This window comes from Bos indicus x Bos taurus, chromosome 9 (assembly GCF_003369695.1).
Source record: "Bos indicus x Bos taurus breed Angus x Brahman F1 hybrid chromosome 9, Bos_hybrid_MaternalHap_v2.0, whole genome shotgun sequence".
Taxonomy (NCBI): domain Eukaryota; kingdom Metazoa; phylum Chordata; class Mammalia; order Artiodactyla; family Bovidae; genus Bos; species Bos indicus x Bos taurus.
Genome location: NC_040084.1, coordinates 87236880 through 87254314, shown reverse-complemented (window position 1 = coordinate 87254314; position 17435 = coordinate 87236880). Strand labels below are relative to the sequence as shown.

At 48.9% G+C, this 17435-nt stretch overlaps 2 protein-coding genes and 1 pseudogene across 2 annotated transcripts in view; 1 reads left to right on the top strand and 2 right to left on the bottom strand.

Annotated features, from left to right (window-relative positions):
- The window catches only part of LOC113898544, a 29074-nt pseudogene extending 19353 nt beyond the window's left edge, over positions 1–9721 (top strand).
- LOC113898549 (UL16-binding protein 3-like) overlaps positions 1–17435 on the bottom strand; it is a 128718-nt gene that overhangs the window by 64053 nt on the left and 47230 nt on the right. The gene's annotated exons all lie outside the window — the stretch shown is intronic.
- LOC113898563 (UL16-binding protein 3-like) lies at positions 1314–10989 on the bottom strand. The gene is made up of 5 exons (XM_027551829.1): positions 10846–10989; positions 4481–4744; positions 3971–4246; positions 3216–3348; positions 1314–1834 (listed from the first exon to the last, which is right to left on the bottom strand). Exons 1-5 carry the CDS (start codon positions 10931–10933, stop codon positions 1648–1650), a joined length of 948 nt encoding a protein of 315 aa, XP_027407630.1. The 5' UTR covers positions 10934–10989; the 3' UTR covers positions 1314–1647.

Sequence of the window (17435 nt, the reverse complement as noted above, 5' to 3'; positions counted from 1 at the left end):
TGTGAAGACTGTTGAAATGACAACAAAGGACTTAGAATATTAAGTTTAGAATAAATTTAGTTGCAAAGGCAGCAGGAGGGTTTGAGAGGATTAACTCCAATTTTGAAAGTTCTACTGTGGGTAAAACGCCGTCAAAGAGCATTCATGCGAAGAGAAATCTTCTGTGAAAGGAAGAGTCAAACAATGTGGCAAACTTCATTGTCTTATTTTCAGAAATTGGGCTACCCACCGCAACCCTCAGCAACCACCACCCTAATCAGTCAGCAGCCACAGACCTTGAGACAAGACCCTTCACCAGCAAAAAGATGATGACTCCCTGGAGGCTCAGATGATGCTCAACATATTTTAATTTAGAAACAAAGTGTTGTGTATTAAGGTCTGTACATTATTTATTTGCACATAAAGCTATTGCACCCTTAACAGAATTCCATGTCAACATAACACTATATTGCAGTGGAAATGAAAAAGTTTGTGTGATTCCCTTTATTGTGAAATTCACTTTATCGCCCTGGTCTGGAACCCAGCCTGCAATGTCTCTGAGGTCTGCCTGTATTTACATGGCTTTTAGTCCACGTTTTCCAGCCTAGAACTAACACTGGGATGGCTGCATAGTAGGGTGAACATATGACCTAGTGTTGGGATATGGTGAAATATACATTTAAAAATCCAGAGAATTTAAAGATCACTCCACAACTGGACTGCGTGTTTGTTTAGGAGTGATCTTTAAATTCTCTGTTTCCACAAGAAATAAAGCGTTATCATTGGTTTTATTTAGTCTCATAATGTGGAGGAATGGTGAAATACCATGACTTTTCTCCTGGATTAGAAAACAGGCACGAAGTACTTAACTCTTTTGCAATATTAATTTAAGGATCAGTATAAAGGGAGGACCTGGTAGGCTGCAGTCCATGGGGTCGCTAGGAGTCGGACACAACTTCGTGACTTCACTTTCACTTTTCACTTTCATGCATTGGAGAAGGAAGGGCAACCCACTCCAGTGTTCTTGCCTGGAGAATCCCAGGGACGGGGGAGCCTGGTGGGCTGCTGTCTATGGGGTCGCAGAGAGTCAGACACGACTGAGGCGACTTAGAAGCAACAGCAGCAGCAGCAAAAAGGGTTCCCAGGTGGCGCTAGTGGTAAAGAATTGGCCTGCCAACGCATGAAACACAGGAGACAAGGATTCGATCCCTGGGTCAGGAAGATCCCCTAGAGATGGAAATAAGGACCCACTCCAGTATTCTTGCTGTGAAATCTGATGGACAGAGGAGCCTGGTGGGCTACAGTCCATGGGGTCACAAAGAATCAAACATGACTCAGTGCCAATAGAGTAATAAATTATGAAGGGAATCAGTCAACGTAAAATTTTGTTCCATTGAAAATACACTGAAGTTGTTTCTCTGGACATAGAAAAAAATCCCTGAGTCCTGTAGTAACAGATGTATTTTTCCAGCAATATCATCATTTGTAAGAATAAGGTCACAATGCAGGGAAAAGTCTAATTTTCCAAAAATTAGAAGAAGACTGAAAGAGTTCTGTTTGTGGAGATCTCTTGTTCAAATAGTTGAAAGTTTCAGTTCAGGGATTCCGTCACTCAGCACCAAGAGAAATTAGGTTTGAAAAAAATAAAGATGTTGAGGAGGATGCTCGTCAGATTTGACAAGAGACTCGAGATGGTGCAGCCACTGTGTCATCATAACTGGTAGACAGACTTGAGACTCCTAAGGTCTGATCTCTTGGCTCTAAAGTGAACGCAGGAGAACAAAAGCAGCCAAGCAAGGATTGAGTCCTGAGGCCAACAGAGCACCTGTCAGGGGCTTCCTGGGAACACAGTCTCCTGCAGAAAAGAAAGAGGCCTTGGTCCAGGAAGCTGAGGAACTCCTGTCACTTTCCTGGGGCTGTCCCTCCCCAACCTCCCCTCCAGCCCCTCCCTCACTGAGGGGTTCCTATGTCCTCCACCCCCACCCCCACCCCAGGCCCAGCAGCTTCTAGACACCTCCTCCTTCCTTCCTGCATCACAGAGTCACCACAGGCCCTGACACCCCCTGCCTAGGCTCAGGACTGGAGCCAGTGAGGAATCAACCTGTTCCCTTTACTCAGGTCCGGATCCTCCCCGAGGTGGGCCTAAAGGACTAGGGAGCATGTCCTCGGAGGAGGGGTGTTGCTTCCTGACAGCCTTGGGGGGCTGCAGGCAAACCTCCTTCCTTCGCTCCCCTCCAGCCTCTGAGCCAGCAGCACACACAGCTCTCAGGACCAGGGTCCCTACCCCCTATCTCTTCCTGGTCCCCCCAGCTGGGCGCCTCCACCCCAGCTCAGGCCCACCCATCCCCAGGCACCTCTGCACAAGGCAGGGCCTCTCAGTGATGGAGGCTCTGAGTCCCCAGGAGGCTGGTGACCTGCAGGCCACAGGCTGAGTCCGAACTGTTGCTGCTCCTGGAGCACAGCCCTGGCCTTACCTCTTTTCACAGTCTCTCCTGTGGGGCTCCTGCCTTGCCTGCTTGACCCAAGCCACTTCCTGTGAGAACAGGCCTTTGGAGTTGGGTCTGCAAAGGCCTTTCTGCCCCTTCCTCCTGGGATGAGAGCCCGGCCCCTCTCGTCTTGGCCCCTGGGTGGGTCCCCTCCCCGCTGACACATCATGTGGAGCCCCCATGCTGCTCTCAGCCCCCGTGAGTCCTGCCCTCGCCCTGAGTGCCTGCTGTTCTCACACCACCTACCGGGGCCCTGCCAGCCAGCAGTCTGTGCTCAGTCAGGGGACTTGGCTAAACCTTTTAAGCATCAATAGGCCCTCAGCCTTCCTGTGCCCCAGCCACCCCTCACTTCCCATTGTCATCTGACAGTGAGGAGCTATCAGAACTGAGGCCTGAGCTTGTCTGAGTTCTTGCTGTCAGGTTATATGAGGTCTCACTCACCTGGCTCATTTCCAGGATGAGGAGGTGCAGTGAAGGGCAGGGGTTGCATGGGATTCCCAAATCCAGGAGGAAGGGGTGGGAAGGCGTTTGCAGACCCTACTCCAAAGGCTTCTTCTAATATGCAGTGGCATATTAGAAGTGGGTCAAGCAGGCAAGCAGGAGCCCCACGGTAGAAACTGTGGGAAGGGGATAGGCCAGGCCTGTACTCCTGGAGCAGCAACAGATGTGACTCAGCCTGTGGGATTCCCTTCCCTGTCCTCACACTAGGCCCTGTGCCCCCGCCTTCCCTCTGAATTCTGCCCTCAGTACCTCTTCTTGTAAAGGATCCAGGCTACGATGCCCATTATGACAAAACTGACGAGAACCCCAGGGGCGATCCAGGTGACGTGACTGATGGGTGGGGCCGTGGGCTGCACTGTAGGTGGGACTGTGGTCGGTGATGCTGCAAGGAGAGTAAGAGTCAAGCCCTTGTCCAGACCCCAAACTTGGCAAATGCCTCCTCGCTCCCCTGACTCAGGTACCTCTATTATGCAGAAGTTTACACCCATCACATGGAGGCCCTTGAGATAGATCCCCAGGCGAGACAGGGGGAAGAGAGGAGTCCACTCCTCATGGGGCTCTGACAGCTAATGGGGGAGCAGGGTTTCCAACACAGCCACTCAGTCCTACTGTGACATCAGAGATGGTGACCTGAGGATGGAATCCTCAGGAGCTGACAGCAGAGGTGGTATTGACAGATTTCCAGAAGAAGGATTGGTGACATTTGAAAGAAAATTCTGGAAAGAGGGTACAGTGAAAAATAAATCCCAGAAATCAAAAAGATGTCTACAGGTTTGGGATCAGCAAAAATCCATGTTCAGTTGTCCAAAGGCCTGTGCTGTGAGGAGAGCTGTCAGGAGGTAGAAGAAGGAGGAGGATGACAGAGCATCCCCGGGTCATTGCTCTCCCAGGACAACTCACCTCTGATGGATCACATTCTCAAACACACACACACACACACACACACAGGGGTGGGTCCATGTCACTATGAGAAGACTATCACTTTCTCCTCCCTTCTCACTTACCCGTGGTCTTCAACATTTTCTCCCAGCACGCCATGAAATCCTGAAGCCAAGCCCGACAGTCTCCCATGGAGACCTTCTTCAAGAAGTCGGTCACAGCTCTGTCCTTCTCCCACTTCTCTTTCATCCATCTGCCTCCAGGTTGACCCACTCTCCAGTGTCCATTCTCCAAATCAAAGTGGAGGCTCATTTGTCCATTCAAGCCAAACTGCCAGGATCCACTGACGTGTCTGTCATCCTCACAGCGACATGTCATCCTGGCCTGCAGGGTGCGAGGGTCTGCCCCCACCATGGGAAAGAAAGAGCTCAGCCTCTGGGCTTGATAGATTCTTTGCCCCACCTGGGTCCACCTCCCTTGGCCCAGCTAATGTGGCCCTGTGCTCTCCCCAGAGGCCACTCCTTCCACTGGACTACTAGGGAAGGACCAGTATTCAATTATATTTTTTACTTATAAACAGTGAATGTAGCTAAGCCCCTAATCTGGCCCTCCTGTACTTGGACTTTCTAACTCACCTCTGGGCATGTGTTTCTCCAGTGTAAAGTCATGCATGTGGTCCTTGATCCAGTCCCTGATGTCTCTCAGTGTTTCGATCTGTGTTTCCCAGGCCTTTATGGTTTTCACTTCTTCTCCCAATACACTTGGGATTATGATCTTTGCATGACCACAATCATAGGAGAGAAGAACCTTTCCGTCCACCTGGCTTTGAATCTCACACCATGGATGTCCAGGTCTGGGCTGAGGATCGACGGTGAAGTCAAAGGAAAGAGAGTGAGCATCTGTGAAAGCAAACCGCAGTGAGGGTGAGGTTGGAAGAAGACCCATAGCCCTCCACCCCAGTTCTGTGAGAGCACAGTAGGACTGCAGGTCTAGGCTGACAGAGCAGGATGGCCCGGCCTGCCCTCCCCAGCCCCTCATCCGGTACGACTGAGGAAGACGAAAAGCCTCAGTCAGGCAAGAAACACCACAACCCTGGATATGCCCCATTTCCACTCTGCTCACAAGCTCCGCATGTGGCACTAACCGACACATGCTTTTCCCAGGGATGGGCCAGGCTGGTTCAGAAGGAAAGGCCTAAACCCAGAGGACTGTCAGCTTCTCTCTGAGTGTCCTGTGAGAGATGCAGAGGGTGAGGGGGCTGTTCCTGAGGAAGCGGATCACAGTCAGTGAGGCTGGGGTTGGGAAGGATGAGCTCAGAACCCAGAGCTGGGGAAGGGAGAGTTTATAATCACGGGTCACTGGGCTTAGCAAGGCTGGGGAGACATGGTAATCTCCCACTAGGACAGGTCTTGGAATCCTGGAGAAAGGCCTGGCCCATCGGGCATGAAAGAGAAAATCCAGAACTTCCGAGGCAGGTGGTAGAGGAGGCGATCCAAGGCTCAGAGAAGTGAATCTGCCAGGGTGGACACGGTATGAAAGGGCAGGAGAGTGTGCAATCCACCAGCTCCATGGGAAAGCCTGATGGACTCTATGGAGCTCGAGAGGAAAGCGCAGATGAGAAGCATCTCCAACAGCTCAAGGTTGACTTTTGCAGAAGGTCAGGGATGGTGGTAGGAGACCGTGCTCCTGTGGGCTTCTACCAGGAACAGGGATGGAAGTTGTAGAAAAATCAGATTCCAAGTAGGGGTGCTCTAGGGCCGCAGAAAAGTAGGTGCAGTGGTCAAAGTGATTAGGGAGTCTCAATGCCAGCCAGGGCCTGACTGCAGAGAATATGATGCTGGCTCATAGAACAGGGCGATCCTAAAGGCAAACAGATGGGCAGGAACCTAGATACAAACTGTACCATAGAAAGATATAAAGAGAGACAGAACACAAAGCTGGATGATCAGGAAGCCAAAGGCAGCCATTCCTACCAAACACCTGATCCAGGCCCATTTTCCGGATCTGAGCCACTTCTCAGAAGGTGTCACCAGAGAAAGAAGCCATGTTCTAAAGAGGAGGGTCCTTTCATCACCACATCTAGTGCAAAAGTCCTTCCATTCTTTCCCAAAGAGCCACACGGTTATTTACTGGGGTAAGTGAACCTGCAGAAGCAGAAACTACTCTCACATTCATATTGCACCTAGTGTGTTTCTAATATCAGGCACAGGAATCGTAGCATCATCATGGTCCCCTAATTGTTGAAGCCATGCTTGGAGTACCAGGCCATCAGTGGACAGCAGTCCCAGGTTCTGCTTACAGTGGTTATCACTGGGTCCACAGACCACACAGCGGTCATTTCACATGCCCTGGCCTTGTGATAGGCATGGAGACCTGAGTAGCTAGTAGATTATCATGGGGTGAAGACTACTGTAGTAGTCAATTCCAGATTCAAACTTCAGACCCTACCTCCCCATCCCCAATAGTATGTGTGTACAACATCCTGGAGGAAATACAGAGACAGGTACCAATCTACAATCTCTCGAGGGCTGCAGGGGTGTGGTTCCTATCCTATCTCCATTTAATACCACTGTGGCCTTAGGTTTCCTGTAATGGTACAGAAGAAATTCTTGAGGCTTTGCGGACCCTAGGTCTCTGCTGCAACCTGCTGTCCCAGCACAAAAGCAGTCACAATAGGTGAATGATGGGCATGGCTGGAGCTGCTTCTTGGGCAGATGACCCAGCAGAACTGGTGACATCAGAGGTATCTGTGGCCAGAAAGGTACTACGTGCCATTTTCTATGTGAAGGCTCACAACACAGATCCCGAGTGTTCTGAAGCTAGGCCATGCCACTTGCAGTGGGGAAAGTCACACCATTTAAACGTGGCTCCTGGTGTGGTCCTGGGGCCTGGCAGAGATGAGGCCTCTGGTCAGGGACTGGGGTTGCCCATCGTGATGTGTGCTCATCAACCCCTAGTCATTAGTTCAGCTAGGCCAGCCGTCATAGGACAGAAGTGGTTATGTGTTTTGGCATAAGCAGGGCCACAAGGAACAAACAAGACCCACATCTCTGGCCTAGATGTGAGCCCAGAGTTGTTATATGGCCACTATCCTCTGCTCACACCTGTGGATTCCTGTATGGCACTTTGGACCAAGGTAGCTACTCTGTAATAAAGAAGCGGGGGGCATTAGCCCATAACTGTTGGATGGTTTTTATTTACCTAATAAAAAGTACTGCATGTTGAAGACAAATCATTCTCAACACTAGTGAAAGAAAGCAAAACTTTAAAGGTGAATCAACTACATTACCTTGTAGAAGTTAAGAAAATAAAAAGCAGTTGGTAGTAAGATTGTTAGTTCAAATATGTGTGTTTAAACAATTTTTAAAACTATTTTGTAAAAATATACCTATACCTCAAAAGCTGCTGCTAAGTCGCTTCAGTCGTGTCCGACTCTGTGCGACCCCATAGACGGCAGCCCATCAGGCTCCACCATCCCTGGGATTCTCCAGGTAAGAACACTGGAGTGGATTGCCATTTCCTTCTTCAATGCATGAACGTGAAAAGTGAAAGTGAACTCGCTCAGTCGTGTCCGACTCTTAGTGACCCCATGGACTTCAGCCTACCAGGCTCCTCCATCCATGGGATTTTCCAGGCTGCTGAAGGGAAGTAGGCCCCTTCCCTACTGCACTCAGCCCTTGAAGACCAGCAGGTCCCTTCTCTGCTGCTCTCTGGTCCCTGTTTACTACTGCTGAAGGGAAGGAGATCCCTTCCCTGAGACTCTCTGGTCCCTTCTTATTACTGCTGAAGGGAAGTAGGTCCCTTCCCTATAGCTCTCGGCCCTTGAAGGACCAGCAGGTCCCTTCCCACTGCTCTCTGGTCCCGTCTTACTCCTGCTGAAGGGAAGGAGATCCCTTCCCTGAGACTCTCTGGTCCCTTCTTACTACTGCAAAAGCGAAGTATGTCCCTTCCCTGCTGCTCTCGGCCCTTGAAGGACCAGCAGGTCCCTTCCCTATTGTCTCTGGTCCCTTTTTACTACTGCAGAAGGGGAGTAAGCCTCTTCCCTACTGCACTCGGCCCTTGAAGGACCACCAGGTCCCTTCCCTACTGCCTCTGGTCCCTTCTTACTACTGCTGAAGGGAATAGGTCCCTTCCCTACAGCTCTAGGCCCTTGAAGGACCAGCGCTCTTTATCATGGATCAGTTAACACCAGCAGGGTGGCCGGGGTAGGAGCTATTCACCTTTCAAGGGCTCAGGCCAGGTGGGCAGCATCAGGTGGCCTGGCTTCTCCTGGGTGGTAGAGGCAGGCACTCACAGCAGGATGGATGTGCAGGGTGGTCTCCCTGGGATGGGGATCCGGCAGGCCGCCGCCAGTACCGCTTGGGTCCGCTAGGCTGCCTGCCGCCCCAGCGCCCCTTGGCCCCAGAACTCCCACGCACTGTATCAGTGTTTGGGCTCGAGCTGTCCTGTCCTGGCAAAGTAGATTCTGAAGTTACGACACTAAATGCACCTCAACTTGACAGTAATTTCAAAAAGCTTCACATCTTAGAGTTGAAACGAAGGAAAAGTTGCCATCCAGAAATCAAGAAAACTTCAGCCTTAGACAAAACGACCAGTGGAGGAACCCATTTATGATCCTGTACATGCAGCTCCAGCCATGTCTACACGTGTGTTTTATATCAGCCTAGGGGTTTGCTGTCCAGGTATATTTCTTGTAGTACTAGTATTAGCTGTTTTGCATGTTCATAGTGTGAAAAGGATTGAACTGGGAGATAGCATCAGCGCCAGCAGTAGTTCCCAAGGGCTGTCTCAGTCCCAGTCGTTCCCAGATGTCTCGGTATGTGAGAGGCAACACATCCAACAATACAACTCCCATCTCCAGTTATCTGACCTTGTGGCTAGAGGAGTACGACTTGAGAAGTGTCGCTCTTTTGGAGGCCAGAGCTTAGGTGAATGATATCAAAATATCTATCCAGGGAGAGGAACTCAAAAGATATACACAGAAGGTACCTTTTGGTGTAGTATCCATGGGGTTTATGTAGATGAAAAAGATCCAGATAAAGAGCAACAAGCATTTGTAAAAACAGTTAAGAGTTCGAGCTTGTGAAATTCAGCTGATAGCGATGCTCCCGGAAAGTTGTGAGCTATGAGATCTTCATCACAGAAATCTTCCTATTAGCCACGTGTGAACAGAAGAAGGGGAAAAGCCCATGGTGGACTGCCTTACATGTACTGGGGGTATCTTAAATTGTTTTCACGACAGTGCAAATATGTAGAGACCAATAGTCTGCAGGCAACTTCTCAACAAAACCTAGTTCACATGGCTGCCCAGATTGCCTGTGAAATGAGCTACCTGGTCAGAAGAGAAGTCTTCCACAAAGACCTGGCAGCTAGGATCACTGTCATTGATGACAACTTCAAGTTAAGAGCAAAGCCAATCCCTCTCCAAGTCTTGTTCCTCATGGACTCTCACTGTCTGGGGAACAACAAAAACACGGGATCGATGGATGGCTTTTGAAAGTCTGGTTAAAAATGAGTTCTCCATCCTTCCCTGGTGATCCAGTGGCTAAGACTCCACACTCCCAGTGCAGGGGCGTGGGTTTGATCCCTGGTCGGGGAACTGGATCCTGCATGCCACAACTAAGAAGTCAGCATGCTGCTACTAAAAGAGCCCATGTGTTTATGACTCTGGCCAAACGCCCTAAGTGGACATCTACCCATTTGATGTGGCCCAGTACCTGAAAGAGGGTTACCAAATAGCCCAGATTATCAACTGTCCTGATGAACTATTTATGTGATGGCTTGTGCTGGGCCTTCGATCCAGAGGAGAGGTGGAGTTCCAGAAGCTGGCCCAGTGTCTCACAGAGCTGCATGCAGCCCTGGGGGCCTGTGTCTGACTCTCCTCTCACAGTCCCCCAGCATCAGGAGGAAGGTGCCTGTCGAGGCCCACTTGGAGCCAGCCAGTCACATACATTACCCAGCATCACAGAAGCACATTTGTCTTCCAGAACACGTGCCTTAGGAATTCTTTAGCATCTGAACTTTCGAAGACAGATTTAATGATGTGGAATACTTTCTCAATATCACTTTTATTAGCTTGAACTGAAAATGTTTGTGTAAATTTTTTACACATAGTTGCCTTTGAGGTCAGAGAAGGCAATGGCACCCCACTCCAGTACTCTTGCCTGGAAAATCCCATGGATATATATTATATGATATATATACATGCACATGTATATACATACATACATACCCTGCATATAAGTTAAATAAGCAGGGTGACAATTTACAGCCTTGACAGACTCCTTTTCCTATTTGGAACCAGTCTGTTGTTCCATGTCCAGTTCTAACTGTTGCTTCCTGACCTGCATACAGGTTTCTCAAGAGGCAGGTCAAGTGGTCTGGTATTCCCATCTCTTTCAGAATTTTCCACAGTTGATTGTGAGCCACACAGTCAAAGGCTTTGGCATAGTCAATAAAACAGAAATAGATGTTTTTCTGAAACTCTCTTGCTTTTAGGATGATGCAGCGGATGTTGGCAATTTGATCTCTGGTTCCTCTGCCTTTTCTAAAACCAGCTTGAACATGTGGAAATTCAAGGTTCAGTATTGCTGGAGCCTGGCGCACGCAGGACAGCGGCGGCTGCGCGGCGGCTGCGACGGCGCAGAAGGCCAGATCATGGGCTTGTGGTTTTCAGGGCGGCTCTGGGTCCCTTCCCCGGGCTCCAGGACTCCCACTTCCCAGGGCCGGGCTGAGCCCTGGCGGGCCTCAACAGCATTTCCTGTACGTTCTGGCCCCGTTTTCTCCCAAAGTCCCCGCATTACTGCTTCACCAAGGCACCCCTGTTCTCGCCCGGAGAGCCCGCAAGTAGCCCGGGGGAGCCACCGAGGTGTAAAGGACCCAGGGGAGGGAAAAGAGGAGAGGGCGGCGGCGCCACCCCCCAAGAAGTTTCGCGAACCCGCGCGCACCCAACTTCCCCGCGCCGCGCCCCCGCCCCGCGCAGGTTCATCCCGGAACTCACCGCCGGGCGTCCCGCTGAACCAGACAATGAGAAGCAAGTCCAGGAAGCCAAGACGGGTCTCAGGGCCACCTCTCTCTCCCTTTGCCATCTGGATCTCGATTTTGCAGGAGTGGAGGACGGCAGGTCAGAGGAGCGGATCCTTTCTGGGGCGCTGCGGGCGTTCCTCAGCCCGGGCGCCCCGCCCCAGGGCCAGGCCGGTAAAGTCATTAACCTGCAGTTTCCCCAGACTGCTAGCTCGCGACCAGGATGTTGCCTCTTCCTCCTCTAACCACTTATTTTAGCGTTTCGTGGTCTGATAGCCAGAACATTCCTAGTTAGATCATTTTGTCATTTTGGTCTTCCTAATTAATAGAAATTGATCAGAGGTCGTCAGGGAAGAATTTCTGGCAAGAAGGTCATGGAGGGGCGAGCTCAGGGCTTCCTGCTTCCCTATCTTGAGCTTGCCTTGGATGATCACTGACCTCTTCACTGTATTGAGTTTCCTTAGGGTTTTCCATACCATCTTATGAAAACTTGAAGAAACTTTTCAGCCAACTCAGTTATTGTTTCCGGTGCCAGTTCAGGTGGCAAACTTAATTGATAAACGTCGTCTGTGTCCTGACCGTTCCACTGACCTGCCCTTCTCTCACCCTCTCCCTCTCCTCCAGCTTCCTGAGTCCCATAGACACAACAGTATTGAAATTAGGCCAGTTCATCACTCTGCAAGTTTGCTTCTGTCCCATTTGTTTATTTTTTCCTTCAAAATTTCAATGCCAATGCATTTTGAAGAGGATTCTGTGTAATTCTACAGGTTGTGTGCCCTCCTTTTTTTTTTTTTTTTTTTGTATAATTGTACAACTTTGGAAATTACATAAGTTATAATGATCCAGTATTATTTGTCATTCAAAAAAAAAAAAAAAAACTAACTTTCTCTTCCTCCCAGCAACCATCTAAGGGGAATTAAAGTTCCTGACAGAAGGCCCGTTCAAGATGGCTTCTACTCTGGTAGAAACAGAAAACAAAAAGATGAGGAAAAGCAACAAAGAAATGGGTCCTCATCAAACTTACATACTTTTGCACAGCAAAGGAAACCATAAAACAAAAAAGGCTAACTACAGACTGGGAGAAAAGACTTGCAAATGATGCAGCTGACAAGGGCTTAATTTCCAAAATATACGAAAAACTGTTACAACTCAGTAATAAAAACGGGGAACCCAATTAAAGAATGGACAGAAGATCTAAATAGACATTTCTCCAAAGAAGGCATACACATGGCCAATAGGCATGTGAAAAGATGCTCAATATCAATATTTATTATTTTTAATTAATTAATTAAATTTTTATTTTATATTGATTGGAGTATATAGTTGATTAAAAATGTGTGTTAGTTTCAGGTGTATAGCAAAGTGATTCAATTAAACATATACATGTATCAATTTTTTTACAAATTCTCTTCCCATTTATGTTATTATAGAATATTGAGCAGAGTTCCCTATGCCACACAGTAAGTACTTGTTGGTGATCTATTTTAAGTATGGTAGTGTGCATATGTCAATCCTAAACTCCCAGTTTCTCTCTCTCCATCACCTATCACCTCTGGATATATGCCCAGGAGTGGGATTGCTGTATCATATGGTAGCTCTGAACCTGCCTGCAATGCAGGAGACCTGGGTTTAATCCCTGGGTCAGGTCCTGACCCTGACAGTAGGAGCCATTTGGCTTTTTAACAAGTAGGATAGGCGTTTTATAAGGAGAGTGAGTAGGGCACAAGAGACCCTGACGCAGCAGCTTAGAGATGTTGGGTTTTAATCCCTGTTGATGTATTTGGGAAATAGGATATTGAGGTTGATTGGAAACTTTGTTGGATCTTTTAGACAAATATAAATGGGAGTATGGTGGGAGTATCCCAGACTATAGGGTTTACAGACGAGGAGGGTAATGGGGGAGGTGAAGAAATAGTAGGTTCGAGAAGGAGTAGCCAGGCCAGGTCAGGAGAAAGATTTGGAACAGTGACGAAAGCCTAGAATTTGAAGAGTAGATCCCTTCCAAGGATTGGAGTGGGGCATTTTGGGAGTATGAGGAAAGAATGAGAGAAAGGGGTATTTTGAAGTGTGCAAGGCAGAGGCTTGGTAATCTGTGGTGTAGGCACTAAACCGTCAACCCCACGACAGAGATCTGAAAGACTAGTTTTTCTGGAATAAGCAGGTGTGGCAGAACAGGTGGCCCCTGTGTTGATAAGAAAAGAGATGGGCTTCCCTGCCACTGTGAGATACCCTGGACTCCGTAAAGGTGATGAGAGTTGGGGCCTGGGGCTCTGGGCACCTTCAGTCTTCAGCAGCCGGTCCGAGGAGCCTGGGCAGAGCTGGGTCTGAGGACTCCTGCTCGGGACTGGGAGGAGATGTCCGGATCCCTAGAGAGGATTAGGGCAGTCCACCTTCCAATGTCCCTTTATGCCACAATTAGAACATGGACCCGGAGGGGACCTGGGCTTTGGGCATGAGCGGGCCCAGTGCCCTTCTTTACTGCACTTGTAACAGGGCCTAGATGATTTCTTTTCTCTGTCAGAGGATTAAGGTTTGGAGCTGTGTAGAGCAGAGGTTCAGAGATGATATTTAGCCTAATCTCTTTGAGCGTTTACTAGTTTTGCCTGTTCTTCCCATTTATTGAAAAATTTTAAAGCCAAATTTAAAAGATCTCGTTGAGAGGTTTGCGGGCCTTCCTCTCTGCCTTTTTTTAGCTTTTTTTGAATGTCTGGGGACGATTGGGAATCAAATGGGTATTCAGGACAATAGTACCTTCTTTTGAAGTTGGATCTAATTTTGTATATTTTTGTGGGGACAGAATTCTAGCTAGGTTAACAGAACAATGCCTTCTGTTAACCTAGCTAGAATTTGTGCTGCATTTTCATCTGGTCTTTGAGTTATTTCTCTGAGTGTATCAAAGTTAACAGACTTATGTCCTGCTTTTTGGAGGGCTGTAGTAAGGCAAGTCACCATGTGATTATGGGCTGTTTACCCCAGATGCCCTGCCTGGTAGGCCTAGTCAGGGTTGTCCCTGGGAATGGCAGCTAGGTCTACAGGTTTAGTACCATCAGTTTGATGTATTTCATGGGCATGAGCCTGAGAAGCTTGACAGACTTGTTCTTCCTCTTCGAGGAGGAGGGTAGAAGACAGTCTAGTGTAAATATCATGCCAGGTCAAGTCATAAGACTGGGTGAAGTATTTAAATTATTTTAAATAAAAGTGTCCCTTGAGAGTCCCTTGGACAGCAAGGAGATCTAACCGGTCCATCCTAAAGGAAATCAATCCTGAACATTCATTGGAAGGACTGACGCTGAAGCTGAAACTCCAATACTTTGGCCACCTGAAGAGAAGAACTAACTCATTGGAAAAGACCCTGATGCTGGGAAAGATTGAAAGCAGGAGGAGAAGGGGATGCCAGAGGATGAGATGGTTGGATAGCATCACCGACTCAATGGACATGCATCTGAATAAGCTCCGAGAGTTGGTGATGGACAGGGAAGCCCCGCATGCTACAGTCCATGGGGACTCAAAGAGTCAGATATGACTGAGCGACTAAACTGAACTGAAACAAGTGTCAGGGTCAGAGGAAAAAGAGCCAAGACGTTTCTTGATTTGAGATAAATCGGAGAGGGAGAATGAGATGTGTACCCGAACAATGCCTTCTGTACCAGCCACCTCTACTAAGGGAAGGAGGGGAGCAGGAGGGATTCAGGGTCCTGTTTCTTTAAGGCCCTTTGCAGCCAGGTGTGAGGAGGGGATTTAGGGAGGTCAGGATGGGACTTGAGACTCTGGTAGCAGGGATGGATCAAAGCCCCAGAGCCCCTTCCAAACAGGCCTGGAGGGAGGGTGAGAAGTGGTGGCAGCCTGCACCTGAGAGCAAGAGGAGAGGGGGAACCTAAGGTGGAGGTTGGGGAACCGGGTCTGCTACGGTGGGATTAGAGGCGATTGGAGGTGCACTGTGGTCAGAAGGGTCAAAAGAAGAGGAGGAAAAATCCAAAAAGGGATCAGGAGATGTAGTATTGGGGGGAAGTGGCCCAGGATAGGCTAAAAGTATTTGAGGAGTAGAACAGGAGAGGGCCTGGGTGGAAAGCAAAGAAAGCCTGAACGTAAGGGATCTCTGACTACTTGCCATTGCGGCAGCCAAAGTTACAGAGGTCCCGTAAAGAACTGGAATGGAGAGTTCTGTTTTCTGGCCATTGGAACCTAATATCCAGTTGAGACTGTGGCCAGACAGCGTTAGAGTGATAAGGGAGCCGTGTTGGCCTTATCTCTCCTGGAAAACCCAAGATTTTTAGGTTTTGGAGAAGGCAGCCTAAAGGGGTAGATTTTGTAGGTTGGGACTGAGAATTTCCCATTATAGATGAATACGGAGGGAGGGCAAACTAGGGCGAGAGAAAAACGAGGAGAAAGGTCTCAGAGAAAAGGCATATCCACTCTCATGGGCTTCTCAGATAGCCTGACAGCAGCAGGATCTACCTTGAAATCAGTTCAGTTCAGTCATTCAGTCGTATCCGACTCTTTGTGACCCCATGGACTGCAGCACGCCAGGCTTCCCTGTCCATCACCAACTCCCAGAGTTCATTCAAACTCATGTCCATCGAATCCGTGATGCCATCCAACCACCTCCTCCTCTGTCATCCCCTTCTCCTCCTGCCTTTAATCTTTCCCAGCATCAGGGTATTTTCAAATAAGTCAGTTCTTCACATCAGATGGCCAAATGATTGGAGTTTCAGCTTCAGCATCAGTTCTTCCAATGAATATTCAGGATTGATTTCCTTTAGGATGGACCAGTTAGATCTCCTTGCTGTCCAAGGGACTCTCAAGAGTCTTCTCCAACACCACACGACGGTTCAAAAGCACCAATTCTTCGGTGCTCAGCTATTTTATTTTTTTGAAGTGGGCGTCCCCTATTGCAAAGTGAGACCAGAGCCCAAGGGCTGAGGGGATCCTTTGCCTAGCTCTAGGGCTTCAAAAACCAGACCAGAGAAAGAGGATCCCAGAGAGCAGGAATTCACTCACCCCTGCAGCTGATGAAATTAGAGCCTGCGTGTGGATGTCAATCCAGGAAGGCAAGTGGAGAGTCCCATCCTGGGGACTCCCTTCGGTTTCTTAGCAAGGTCCAAGGGAGGGAACTACCAGAGGTGGGCTCAGGAGAGGAGCCCACCTGGCCGCAGTGGGTCTTCCCTCCCATGTGTCAGTACCAGAAACGTAAGGCAAGCGCAATGAAAAAGAGAGTGAGCCAGGCATTCAAGCAGAGAAAGATTTATTATAGGAAGAAAGAAAGAAAGTGACTGGCTATAGAGAGAAACCAGTGCTCTCTTTTTACAGCCAACCCTTCTTCTACCCTGTCGATGGGAAATTGTGCCCTGGAGGAAGGGGGCCTCAGTTTATCTTTAGCCTGCAGCTGGGGTCTTATGGTCACTTAGTCGAAGGGGTCTCACAGTCGGGTGGTCATATAGTCTTGAGAAACTGGCACCAGCAGGGAAAATAGGATATCGCCTTAAGGAAGGTACAGTCTGCCCCCAGGGCAATGTGGCCACTGTGACTTCATCCCTTGTTTGTCAGGGCACCATAATGGGCCATACTTTAACAATATGCTATGAGCCCCTTGCGAACTGTAGCATGTGCAATGTTCTTCTAAGTTGGATCCCATCGCAGAGGCCTATACATACATGTTCACGCTTATTATGGGGGGGGCCTCCCTTTTTGACCTCCAAGAAGCCTTCCTGAACATGTGCACACAGGGAAGTCTTCCTTAACCTCAGGAGTGGGCACCTTATCTCTGCTTCAGCAGAGCTCAACTTTTGCCATTAACTTTGTCCTTGGAGTGAGAACAAAGCTTGAATTTTATTCCACCTGACAAATACCAGGTGTCCAGCCCAGAGGCCCACTGTTGCCTACCTCACCAGAACCCGGGTCGGTACCACTTCTGGGGACAAACCCCTAACAGAAGCACGGGACCTGGAAAGGCAGGAGGGGCTGCAGCTTCAGGCCTGGCCTCCCATCCCTGTGGCCTTAGGTGAAGCTGAGGCTCCTGCCACTGCCTTGTCTTTGGAGCACGGCTGCACGATGCCTTTTCTCTCTCCTGGAATTGGTCATCGTTCTGCAGAGCTGGGTCCCCTCAGCCAAGGAGGAGGGAACTCTGCCTTGGTGGAGGAAGAAGATGAGTCTTTCTCATCCTTCCCTCAATCTTCTGAGCCAGGTGCTTGGGGCTTTGCCTGTTTCTTTCTTCAGATGTGTGTGTGTCTGTCTGTCTAATTTCCAGGTGTGTTTAGAGGGGCCTGTAGATTAGCCAGGAGGTACCAGGGAAGTTGTCCCCTCCCAGTGTTTGAGAGAGAGCCTGGCGCTCTGTCAACAGAAATAACCAAAAAACAATTTATAATAAGAATAGAAAAGAGTTCTATTGGAGCCAAACAAACAGCTAGCCCAGTAGCCAGCTTTCAGATTACTCTGAGAACGTGCTCTAGAGAAGTAGGGTTTTTTGCACAGTCTTATATCTTGTCAGAACAAAGAACATTGAAGAAGTGAGGCTTATATTTCTCCAATGATTCAAAAAAGAACAGACCAGCATGTACACATCCAGTCAGT